This window comes from Pleurodeles waltl, chromosome 7 (assembly GCF_031143425.1).
Source record: "Pleurodeles waltl isolate 20211129_DDA chromosome 7, aPleWal1.hap1.20221129, whole genome shotgun sequence".
Taxonomy (NCBI): Eukaryota; Metazoa; Chordata; class Amphibia; order Caudata; family Salamandridae; genus Pleurodeles; species Pleurodeles waltl.
Genome location: NC_090446.1, coordinates 1058466823 through 1058479756, shown reverse-complemented (window position 1 = coordinate 1058479756; position 12934 = coordinate 1058466823). Strand labels below are relative to the sequence as shown.

Here is a 12934-nt window from a genome sequence, read left to right as displayed (position 1 = left end):
AAGTCACTGTCTAACTGTCTCTCTGCACATCCCTTCACAGCAAGCCCTTGAGGTGCAAGGGAGAAGATGAGTGCAGTGAAAGATGGGATATAAGTAGCACTGCCTATGTCAAAGGAGGATGAGTGACATCAGATGAAAGTATTTACAGGAAAGGGGTGCTGGGTGTTGGCATCAGTGCTTAATAATTCCAGCAAGTGCAATCATATTCAGCTATTTATTTTTTTCTCAGCCAAGGTTCTTGTGGTTTATTTGTTACAATAATAAAAGTTTTTGCTATGCTACCAGTCAGTACCCCGCTACATCTGCTGAACCTTGACCTTGACATGGGCAGATGGACAATCTTGAACAAGGCAAGAATTAGACCTGTTATGTTGTAGAGGAGGTTGAGACCTGCGCCAGGACTTGCCACCTATGCTAAGGCTCTTCAAGAGATCACGGAATTAGACAGGTTTCACAAAATTGAGCGGCTCAACAATATCAAGAAATTGCTAAACCTTTTGGGGCTACTCGTCTTGTCAGACTTCTCCCCAGCTGTTTGTCCCCCCCCAAAGAAACTTAAAGACTATTATTAACGATCTATATTGGTCTTGGCTTGACCAGAATGATACTAACATCTCAAATAGGGGTTCTCGTTCTGTCGCATTGACTATGTATAAGGCCTGTAGTGCCTTTTAAGCCTACTTGGATTTCATCAGTATCCCCACTGAGAGGAGGCTCTATAATCAGTTTAAGTTTGGCACTCTGCCTTTTCATACATTTACAGCCAAATGGCCATCGTCCTGTACACCTTGTTTAACATGTCTTGTCTGCAACGATTCTAATGAATCTTTAGCACATGTTCTGTTTGTTTGTCCTGCCTACACTCAACCTAGATTGTCCTGAATTAAACCAGTGTGTTTGCACATAAGCACCACCAGCCATGCCAAAGCCTAAAGAATTTTAAGAACTGACCCTAACCCATTCTTCTGTGGGCTGTAGCTAAATTCTTGGTGTTGAACCTGACAGCCTTAGGGTGGTCATCCCCAACATTTTGCCTGCCTCCCTCCATTTTTCTGACCATGTTTTTGCTGGTTTTAGGACTCTGCGACTTTACCACTGCTGTCCAGTGCTAAAGTGCATATGCTCTCTCCCCTAAACATGGTAACATTGATTCCTTCTCAATTGGTATATTTAATTTACCTGTAAGTCCCTAGCAAAGTGCACTACATGTACCAAGGGCCTGTAAATTAAATGCTACTAGTGGGCTTGCAGCATTGATTGTGCCACCCACATAAGTAGCCCTGCAACCATGTCTCAGGTCCGCCATTGCAAGGCCTGTGTGTGCAGTTTCACTGCCACTTCAACTTTGCATTTAAAATTACTTGCCAAGCCTTAAACTCCCCTTTATCTCCATATACGTCACCTCTAAGGTAGGCCCTAAGTATCCCATAGGGCAGGGTGCTATGTAATTAAAAGGCAGTACAGTATATGTACGTATGTGTTTTCCATATCCTGGTAGTGAAAATCTCATAAATTCATTCTCCACTACTGTGAGGCCTGCTCCTCTCGTAGACTAGCACTAGAACTGCCCTCATATACTTTTACGTGGTAGATTCTGATCTGGAAGGAGTAGCCCTGTCATGTTTGGTATTGCCAGAATTGTGATAGATGTCCTACTTACTGGTGAAGTTGGATTTAATATGACTATTTTAGAAATGCCACTTTAAGAACATGGGCATTTTTCTGCAATTGCTGCCATCTGTGCCTTATAGCCCTGTCTCCAATCCACGTCTGGTCTGTGCTGGTTGACAGCTCCCCTGGTGCATTCCACCCAGACAACGATAAACACAGGATACTCAGTCACATCTGCATTCATCTGCATACTGAATGGGTCGCCCTTGGCAGGAACGATGGAGGGGCTCTCTCTTACACTTCAAAGGCCAGTGGCCTGCACTCACGCAAAGGACTGATAACCTCCCACAGAGATCCTGGCATATAGGACTGAGCTGAAAGGGGAACTTGTGCACTTCAAAACCACTCTTTGAAATTTCCCCCACTTCAAAGCTGTTAAGGGTATGTAAACTGGGTCTTTGACTCCACACGTCTGGACCTACGCTTGGACTGTGTCAGAGACACTGCCTGGCTGCCGAAAGGACTCATCTGGACTGCTTTGCTGAAGGACTACTTTCCTGCTTGTGTCCTGCTGCCTGGTACTCCTGACTCTACTGGAAGGACTCTGCCTTCCTCCTAAAATGCTCTCCAAGGGCTTGGATTGAGCTTGCCTCCTGTTTCTGAAGTCTCGGGGCCAACAAAGACTTCACCTCTTCAAGAAATCCTTGTGCATCAGAAAATCAACGTGACACCTGCAGAAATCAATGCAGCACTTGTATCGTGCCTGGTGAAATCGCTGACCGGAACGACACAGCGCCGGTTTCACAACTGGAAATCTGACACAACGCCTGCCTCACAGCTAAAATTTCACCACATCGCCAACCAGATCAACGCTGCACCTGCTCCTTTTCCCAGCACGTCAAGGATTTTCAATGCATCATCCATAGGCACCAAAATATCCCCGCATCACACTAAGGAACCAAGGGTACGCTCTTGGAAATCAATGCATCATTTTGCAGCGTGGAAAGGAATGAAGCATTGTGTGTGCCGCGCCAGAACATTTGCCGAAACACCTTATTTTCCCACATGCTTATTGGACTATTGTCGTTTTGACCTTATTTTATCCCGATAAATATCTATTTTTCTAAACCTGTGTGGTGTATTTTGTGGTGTCTTCACTTGTTACTGTATGAGTTATTGCACAAATACTTTACACATTGCCTTCTAAGTTAAGCCAGCCTGCTCTGTGCCATTCTACCAGAGGGTGATCACTGGATAATCTAGGTTGTGTGGTAAATTACCCAGACTAGGATTGTGGTCCCTACTCGGACAAGTGTGTATACCTCTGCCAACTAGAGACCCAATTTCTAACACTTGGGTAGAGTATGGCTTCCAAGATGCAAAGCGTTGGCAACAACTTATTTACCCTTATAGACCAAGTATCTGTCAATTGCCCAATTGCCCTTGAGGAAGGAACTGTTCATTGTGTTTATGTATCAACCCCCACTTGACGGGATATTACCCTCATCATGCATAGCAGGCCTCCTGAGATTATTGTAGAATGAGTATGTACCCCGGATTTGGTCAGTTCCTTACCTGTTCTTTCTGGGTATCTGTTTTAAACTAATATGCCATTTATCATGTGGGTCACTTTATTCTTGCACTTTACATTTGCTCTCTTTGCATTGATTTAAGATATGCCCACTTCAATCACGCCCCACTCATTATCAAGAAAATGCGTGGTGCACTTTTACTTAAGCAAAACGTTGGATCGTCTCTGTGAATGATTGCTTCCTTATTGATCTGATGTTTTGATAATGTTGCCAGAGGAAGTACAATTTAGGGCACGTTCCTTTAACTTTTTAAATGCTTTTATGCCTTTTGTATTATATTTTAAATGCTGCTGTTGTTTACAATGTGTATGACATTGATGCCAAATAAAGTTTAAAATATAAATGAAAATACTTACAGGGCAGAGCACCCAGTAACAAAATATGGAGAACCCTGTGTGTACTATTATGCTTTGCATTTTATATCTTTCCATATGTAACGCACCCAGGAACGAACTTTCGCATAACTAAAGAACTTCTGTTTATTTCAGAACAATCTGTACGTCTATCTCCATCTCCAGGCAGCTCCTCACCTTTGGCTCCCACCAGTAACCCAGACACTAATCTCCATTGCATGCCAAATATCAAACCAAGCCCGTTTTCACAATGTAAGTGTGTATCACAGTTTATCCCATGGTTGCATTTTTATAAATAGTGATAGTGAATGAAGTGACACTGAACTCTAGTAGTTTGTACATTCTGTGACTTAAAACGTTAAGAGATGTAGGAATGTGGCGTGCATTTATTACTTCAGGCAGTATAACGTGTATTCAAGAATGTAGTTTTCCATGGTTTCTTATACTTTTGTAGAGATTGAGATTACATCGATAATATCATACCTTACTGTAGTGTTATTGAAATACATTTTTCAAGTTGCACAAATGTAAATGCACCAATTCTGTTAAAGAATCGGTCACCATAAACATGAACAAAGGAATAAATTGAATAGATAAATTACTATCTTCCTATAATCCTTTATTTACTTCTTGGTGGGGACGTCTTGACACCATACAAATGATTACAACTATTCTGCTGTACATTTTGTCCAAGATTCCAGTCTACATTCCTCGTCCATTTAAAAAAAAGTTGACTCTCTCCTCTCTAAATTTCTTTGGCGTAACAAAAAATTTAGAATATCCGTAATGCATCTTAAAAAAGCCAAGATGGAGGGTGGTGCAAATTGTCCAGATTTTTGGACTTGTCATAAAGCTTTTTGTTTGAGACAAGCCTCTAAATGGCTCTTTAGTTCACCTTCCTCCTTCACTCCTTTAAGGCTTAATATTGAACACTTCATGTGTTTGCTGTTCTCTCCTAAATAAGTTCCTTCTTTCCCCTCCAAGAATATTATTTTCTCTTCACCATTGTTCAGATATACTTATCTTCTGAAACCTTATTATGAACCTCATACTGACTCTCTCAATTCCTCTACAATCTCCCTTATGGTATAATAATCTTATTACTATAAAAAATAAACCCCTATATTGGAAGTCTTGGAGGCAAAAAGGTATAATATAAGTCCAAGACTTATTTGATGATTCTAATCCTCCTTACTTTCCTCAATTCCAGGCAGCATACTTAAGTGTCCTTGCTCGTTGTGGCATAAGTTTACTATTCTTATAGATATAGGTGGTCATTACAACCCTGGCGGTCGGTGTTAAAGCAGCGGTAAAACTGCAAACAGGCCGGTGGAAAACAATGGAATCACGACTGTGGCGGGAACCGCCAACAAAGACAGCCACTTTAACACTCATACCGCCATGGCGGTACAAACAAACAGCTAGGCGGTCACCGCCAACAGACAGGCGGAGGACAATGTACCGCCCACAGTATCACAACCTACCAATCCGCCACCTTTTCCGAAGCGGATTCACCGCGAACAAAAACACGGCGGAAACAGGACTTCGAAGGGAAAACACTCACCTCTACACACCCCACGATGAATCAGGACGCCATGGAACCCGAGCTCCAGATCCTGCCAGCCCTTACCTTCTTGCTCCTCTACCAGGAGCACGAACGCCTGCAGCGAAGACCACAGTGAGTACTGCACCTACGACACAGGGGAGGGAAAAAACAAGGACACACACATGCAATACGCAACACCCCCACCCCCACCCTCACCCACTACAACACACACTAATACAGCATGATACATTACAGTTACACCCCCCAACCACAATAAACAAAATATACACCAAGAATAGTAGTCCAGGTAGTGCTCCATTGAAGTCCGTGGAACACTGGGCCCACACGGTATGGGTGAGGCCCACACTCAATCCACGAACATGACTGAGAGAACACTGCAGGGGCATCAGATAGCAATAAAACAGGCACCTCAGGGGGAAAAGAAAGGGGGGGCACCTCAGCCGGTTGACTGCACAATGTCAAATCCACGAGGGGGCCACATGCCCACTGTTCCATCCTGGGAAGTGCAAAGCCACAGTCTCTCAAGTCTCTACAGTGGGTGGTTTGCCCACTGTTCAATCCTGGGGAGTGCAAAGCCACAGTCTCTCAAGTCTCTACAGTGGGTGGTTTGCCCACTGTTCAATCCTGGGGAGTGCAAAGCCACAGTCTCTCAAGTCTCTACAGTGTGTGGTTTGCCCACTGTTCCATCCTGGGGAGTGCAAAGCCACAGTCACTCAAGTCTCTACAGTGGGTGGGTTGCCCACTGTTCAATCCTGGGGAGTGCAAAGCCACAGTCTCTCAAGTCTCTGCTGTGGGTGGGTTACCCACTGTTCCATCCTGGGGAGTGAAAAGCCACAGTCACTCAATTCTCTACAGTGGGTGGGTTGCCCACTGTTCAATCCTGGGGAGTGCAAAGCCACAGTCTCTCAAGTCTATACAGTGGGTGGGTTGCCCACTGGTCCATCCTGGGGAGTGCAAAGCCACAGTCTCTCAAGTCTCTACAGTGGGTGGGTTGCCCACTGTTCCATCCTGGGGAGTGCAAAGCCACAGTCTCTCAAGTCTCTACAGTGGGTGGGTTGCCCACTGTTCCATCCTGGGGAGTGCAAAGCCACAGTCTCTCAAGTGGATGCCTTTCTCCACTGGTTCTGGAAGGGGCTTTGTGCCCAGAGTGCTTCATCCTGCCAAGGACAGAGGTAGTGGATGTGATACTCCACTGGTTCTGGAGGGAGCTTTGTGCCCAGACTGCTTCATCCTGCCAAGGACAGAGGTAGTGGATGTGATACTCCACTGGTTGTGGAGGGGGCTTGGTGCCCAGAGTGCTTCATCCTGCTCGTGACGGACTCAGTAGCGTCTGTGCCCTTGGCGCTCATGGGCCAGCGGTGCTTGTTGCGGTGGTGCCCTGTTAAGCGGTGCTTGTGGCGGCGGTGCCCTGTTCAGCGGTGCTTGTGGGGACGATGCCCTATTCAGCGGTGCTTGTGACGTCGGTGCCCTGTTCAGTGGTGCTTGTGGCGGCGGTGCCCTGTTCAGCAGTGCTTGTGGCGGCGGTGCCCTGTTCAGCGGTGCTTGAGGCAGCGGGGTCCTTTGCAGGGACTCAGCAGCTGGCGGTCCTGTCTGGCCCAGCGGGCTGGTGCTGGCGGTCCTGTCTGGCCCAGCGGGGCTGGTGCTGGCGGTCCTGTCTGGCCCAGCAGGGCTGGTGGTGGTGGCCTCCTGGGCAGCTGGGCTGGGGCTGGGGCTGGCGGTGGCCTCCTGGGCAGCAGGGCTAATAGCGGTGACCTCCTGGGCAGCAGTGCTTGTGCCGGTGGCCTCCTGGGCAGCAGGGCTAATGGCGGTGGCCTCCTGGGCAGCTGGGCTGGTGCTGGCGGTGGCCTCCTGGGCAGCAGTGCTGGTGCCGGTGGCCTCCTGGGCAGCTGGGCTGGTGCTGGCCTCATGGTCAGCGGGGATGATGGCGTTGGCCTCCTGGGCAGCTGGGCTGGCGGTGGCCTCCTGGGCAGCGGGGATGATGGCGGTCGCCTCCTGGGCAGCTGGGCTGGTGCTGGCGGTTGCCTCCTGGGCAGCAGGGCTGGTGGCGGTGGCCTCCTGGGCAGCGGGGATGATGGCGGTGGCCTCCTGGGCAGCTGGGCTGGTGCTGGCGGGGGCCTCCTGGGCAGCAGGGCTGGTGACGGTGGCCTCCTGGGCAGCGGGGATGATGGCGGTCTTCTCTGCCGTGCTGCTCTTCTCAGACTTGCTGACTTTCTTGTGGCCCTTCCCCACCTTGGAAGGTGTCGCAGCTGACTCCACACTCTCACCTGTACCCCTGGGAGCGGCTTTGGTGGTTGGAGTCTTCCCCCTCTCCCGCCGGGCACTGGGCAATTTTTGATGCTTCACAGTTGGGGGACTGTCTGTGCTGTGGCTCCATGCCACACTGGCTGCCCTGGTGGCCGGTGCACTCCAGATTCTGGTGACCACAGTCACCACTGGTCCCGGAGATGTTGTGGCTGAGGTGCTAGGTTGGGACCTGGAGAGTCGGGCCCTAGGAGATGGACGGGGTGGGGGAGGTGAGGGAAAGAGGTCAAGGTTGGACAGGAAAAGTTTCATAGGAACACTGGGACGGGTAGCTGGAGGGGGTTTGGGAGTGGAGGAAGAGGTTGTGGTTGTAGGAGGTGTTGGTTAGGTGACTTTGGGTGAAGGTGCATGCGCTGGAGGCTGTCGTGAGGTGGATGGCTGTTGGGTAGGTGTGTGCCTGCGTTTGTGTATCTTGGGAGGTGGCGTCACAGACACACTGGGAGAGGACACAGGGGACATGTGAATGGCAGTGGGGGTGGTGACTGCACGTGAGCGGGGTGTGGTGGTGTGTGTGCTGGTAATGGAAGTAGTGGCTGTAGATGGAGGGGGACACAGTGTAGGCAGTGGATGTTGGTGTGTCTGCATGTGTGTGATGCTTGCGTGGGTGCCTGTGGGATGTGTGGTGCTTATGTTTGCCAGAGCTTCCCTTGTGTGTTGACGTGTGTGCATGCTGATCTGAAGGTGTGCTTGGGATAGGCTAAGGTACAGGGGATTGGGTCTGGGTGGAGGAAGTTGGAGGGGGGAGGCTAGAGACCGGGACAATGGCTGCCATCAGTGCTGAGGCCAGAGTCTGAAAAGCTTGCTGAAGGGCCGCCTGACCAGAATCAATGCCCTCCAGGAATGCATTTGTTTGTTGCAACTGCCTTTTTACACCCTGGATGGCATTCAAAATGGTAGACGGCCCAACAGTGAGGGACCTGAGGAGGTCAATGGCCTCCTCACTGAGGGCAGCAGGGCTGACTGGGGCAGGGGCTGAGGTGCCTGGGGCGAAGGTGATGCCCACCCTCCTGGGTGAGCAGGCACGGGGCAAAGGCTGAGGGGCTGCTGGGAGGGCGGTGCTGGTAGGGGGGGTGGCGGCTGTACCTGTAGATGCGGAGGCACAGATGTTGCCACCACCACAAGGGAGCTCCCATCAGAGGACGAGTCTGTGTCACTGGTGTCAGCTCCTGTCCCCGCCGTGGAGCTCCCCTCACCCTCCGTCCCACTGGTGAACTCCGAGTCCGTAGTGTCGCCCCCCAGGGCCATGTGGGATGCAGCTCCCTCCTGCTCCGGTGCCACTGCTCCTCCGCCTGATGATGCTAATGCACACAAGAACAGGGAGACCACAAAAAGGGGGGGACGACAGAAGAAAGACATGTTGAGTGCATGCATTACTGCTACTGTTGGCAGACACGACAGACACAGAAGCCCCATGCACTATGCCGCGCACTTGGGCTCCACTGTTCAATCCCTGGGACATGGCTAACAAGGCTATGGCCGACATCTGCACACATGGATGACTAGGTGTACTTGGCACTGTACACAGGTGGGGTGGGGTGCCACAGGGTCTGCCAGAACAAGGGGACCTAACTAGCACACTCGCCCTGGCCTAGGGAAACCCACAGCCCACCTCCCCCACCCAGACACCTCCACTGCTCGCAAAATCAGCAGAATGAGATTGTACTCACCCCCTTGTGGCTGCTGTGATGCCCTCAAGTGCCCATCCAACTCCGGGTACGCCACCGCCAGGATCCTGAACATCAGGGGGGTCATGGTGCGACGGGCACCCCTCCCACGTTGGGAGGCCATCCCCAGCTGGGCCTCCGCCGTCTTCTTCCTCCAGCGGCGAATGTCCTCCCATCTCTTACGGCAGTGGGTGCTCTGTCTGTGGTAGACCCCCCGGGGTCCGGGCGTCCTTGGCAATGGCACGCCAAATATATTTTTTCTGGTGGGCGCTGACCTACATGAATTGTACAGGGGGGAAAGAAAAGTTATTACCAAATGCACCGTCACAGTCATTGGCCCCCATCCCTACCCTTGCCATGATGCACATGCACTCACCGTCGTTTCATGCACGCCTCATCTTTCATCCACCCCACTCCACACAGGCATAGCCCATACAGCATGCTCCCAGTGTACTTACCTGTTTGTCTGGAGGACCGTAGAGTAGCATGTACTGGGGGAGGACCCCATCCACGAGTTACTCCAACTCCTCCAATGTGAAGGCAGTGGCCCTTTCCCCAGACGCACGAGCCATTGTCTCTTCCAGACCGAGGTCACAGCAGGACTTGCAGTGTAGGTCCTTTCCTGTCGAAGATCAGGTATCGAGTGATTGAACAGATACAAAATGGCGGTCACGTCCGCGGCGGTGCGTACCGTCACCGCCGGCGTACATCGTCATTGGCGCCTGGGACCAATAGGGTCCAATGTTAACCAATGCAGCATTGCGTGGCGGTCTTTGACCGCCTACCGCGACGGTGTACAACGCCAGCGCAGTTACCTCACATCCCATTGTCCCCCTTTACAGGTCAGGCAGCCGCCATTTCAGGGGTCCACATGGCTTAATTTTTCACTGCCTCACACATAACTAGGCCTTGCCTCAACACTCATACAGGCCAAATTTCGGATTATGATTCATGTTCTGTGTAAGCTGTGGGTACGTACCTCTGAGTTGGTTGACTCTTTGCTCGCTGTTGTCCTTCATAGGCACCATCCGCTGGGTCATGTGAGGAGATGGCAGCATCCTCCGGTGTACAGACCGCTGGTGGACCTGTCGACAATGGAGGAAAGACATGTGATCATCACCTACAGGCTTGATCGTGACACAATCCTGGAACTGTGTGCCAGCTGGAGCCAGACCTGATGTCAGCTATCCACCATCCCACAGGAATCCCCCCTCAAGCGCAGGTGCTGTCAGTACTCCATTTCCTTGCAAGTGGGTCATTTCAAACAACAGTGGCCATAGCATCAGGGATGTCCCAGCCTATGTTTTCCAACGTGTTGTCCAGAGTGTTGTCTGCCCTGCTGAAACACATGTGAAGCTACATCGTTTTCCCTCAGGTGGAGGATTTGCCTACAGTGAAAGGTGACTTCTATGCCCTGGGGCATATCCCCAACATCATAGGTGCCATTGATGGGACACATGTGGCTTTGGTACCCCCCGCAGAAGTGAACAGGTGTACAGAAACCGGAAAGAGTTATCATTCCATGAATGTGCAGATGGTGTGTTTGGCAGACCAGTACATCTCCCATGTTAATGCCAAATTCCCTGGCTCAGTGCATGACGCTTACATCCTGCGGAATAGCAGCATCCCTTATGTAATGGGTCAACTCCAGAGGCACTGTGTGTGGCTATTAGGTGAGCACCTGGAAGCAAGTCAGTGGGAATGGTTGTCTGGGTCTGGGGATATCCCTACAGGTTAGTGTGTGTCTAACAGTTGTCCCTCGCCATTTGCAGGTGACTCTGGTTACCCCAACCTGTCATGGCTACTGACCCCAGTGAGGAATCCCAGGACAAGGGCAGAGGAACGCTACAATGAGGCCCATGGGCGAACATGGCGGATAATAGAGCGGACCTTCGGCCTCCCGAAGGCCAGGTTCAGGTGCCTCCATATGACAGGTGGATCCCTATTCTACTCACCAAAGAAGGTGTGCCAGATCATCGTGGCCTGCTGTATGCTTCACAAATTAGCTTTGCGACGACAGGTGCCTTTTCTGCAGGAGGATGGTCCAGATGGCGGTGTTGTTGCAGCTGCGGAGCCTGTGGACAGTGAAGATGAGGAAGCAGAAGAAGAGGACATCGACAACAGGAACTCAGTGATCCTGCAATATTTCCAGTGAGACACAGGTAAGAATACAAACCTGCCTACTACATGTACTTTAACACTACTACCTCTCTACTGTCTGTCGTTTTCACCCAGTGTATGGTCACTGAGTTGTCACTTTCCCTTACGATTTCACATATGTGGGTCCCACAGTATGACATCTGCTTTGTTTCCTTATGGACTAGAGCTGTGTGACATGGGTATGTTGACATTACATTTGCAAGAGCATTTTGACACTAATTGCTAATACACTATTTCGCAATCACAGACTGACTCCAGAATGTTTTGTGCTTCAAGGGTGTTTATTTAAGTGCTCAATATTGGAAGGGGTTGTAAAATGGTGAGGGGTGATGGTGGAGAAATGTCCATGGCAGAGCCCAGTCTATTAGTCTCACAGGTGCATTGCCCAAATGGGCATAGGAAGTGGAGCTGGGGCAGTTTGAGGATGGACAGGGTGACAAAGTGGGACAGAAAGATGACATTCAGGGTGGTCTCATTTCTTGTCAGGGGTCTTGGCATCATTCTCTGTCTTTGTCCTGGATCTCAGGGACCGTTTGTGGGGTGGTTCTCCCTCTGCAGGGGGTGGGGTGCTGGTGTGGTGGTCCAGTGGTGGTGCCTCCTGTCCACTAGTGCCGGCGGAGGTGGTGGGCAGGTCATCGTCCAGGCTAGTGTCATGGGCCCCTTGTTGTGCCACAGTGTCCCTCCTGGTGTTGAGTACTTCCTTCAGCACCCCTACGATGGTGCTCAGAGTGGAATTGATGGATCTGAGTTCCTCCCTGAAGCCCAAATACTGTTTCTCCTGCAGGCGCTGGGTCTCCTGAAACTTGGCCTGTAACGTTGCCGTCTCCTGGGAGGTAGTGTTGGAGAGTGCCTAGTGGAGAATGGGTTCCCTTGGCCTGTCCTCCCCCTATCGCACAGCAGCCCTCCCAGTTCCCCTGTGTTCCTGGGCTTCCGTCCCCTGGACCGTGTTCCCACTACCACTGCCCCCAGGTCCCTGTTGTTGTTGGGGTGGTGGTGTTAGCCTGGGTTCCCTGTGGTGGTGGACACACTGCTGATTGACGTGTCCTGGGGACAGAGGTATGGGCCCGCTGGGTGGGTGCTGTGCTGGTGTTTCCAGAGGGGGGAAGCTCTGTAGTGGCCTGTGACTGTGTCAGGGGAACCGACTGTCCCGAGGTCCCCGATGGGCCGGGCTGGTCATCTAGATCCAGTTGGACAGAGCTGCTGTCATCACTTTGGGCCTCTTCTGTTGGTGGTGTGGACTTGGTGGTGTGGACTTGTGTGGACCCTCCTGTCCGGTGACGTTGGGTAGGGGTCCTGCAGGGGTATAAAAGGATGTTTATTACATCTGTGTGTGCCATGTTGTGCAATAGGTGGGTGACCGTGTACCCCAGTGCTTGCATTCCTGTGTGGGACCTTGTGTGATGGTGGTTTAGGGGGATGTATGGGTATGTGCAGTGGCCATGCTTTGGTGATGGGTGTCCATGCTTTGTTGTTGCATGCAGGGCTTGGTGTTAGGATGTGTGGTTTGTGGTGTTGGGACATTTGTGAGGAGTTGGAGTGATGGGGGTGAGGGTGAGGGTAGGGGTTTGTGATGGCATGCAGGTAGGGTGGGGGATGTAATATTTAAGATTTGACTTACCAGAGTCCATTCCTCCATCTACTCCTGCGAGGCCCTCAGGATGGAGAATCGCTAAGACCTGCTCCTCC

At 51.0% G+C, this 12934-nt stretch overlaps 1 protein-coding gene across 3 annotated transcripts in view; it reads left to right on the top strand.

Annotated features, from left to right (window-relative positions):
* Window positions 1-12934, top strand: part of RNF135 (ring finger protein 135) — a 131711-nt gene that overhangs the window by 82024 nt on the left and 36753 nt on the right. For all 3 annotated transcript variants that reach the window (XM_069199976.1, XM_069199975.1, XM_069199973.1), the window contains one exon: window positions 3692-3808. In XM_069199976.1, coding sequence (XP_069056077.1) covers window positions 3692-3808 — 117 coding nt within the window. The remainder of the gene's footprint in view (window positions 1-3691; window positions 3809-12934) is intronic.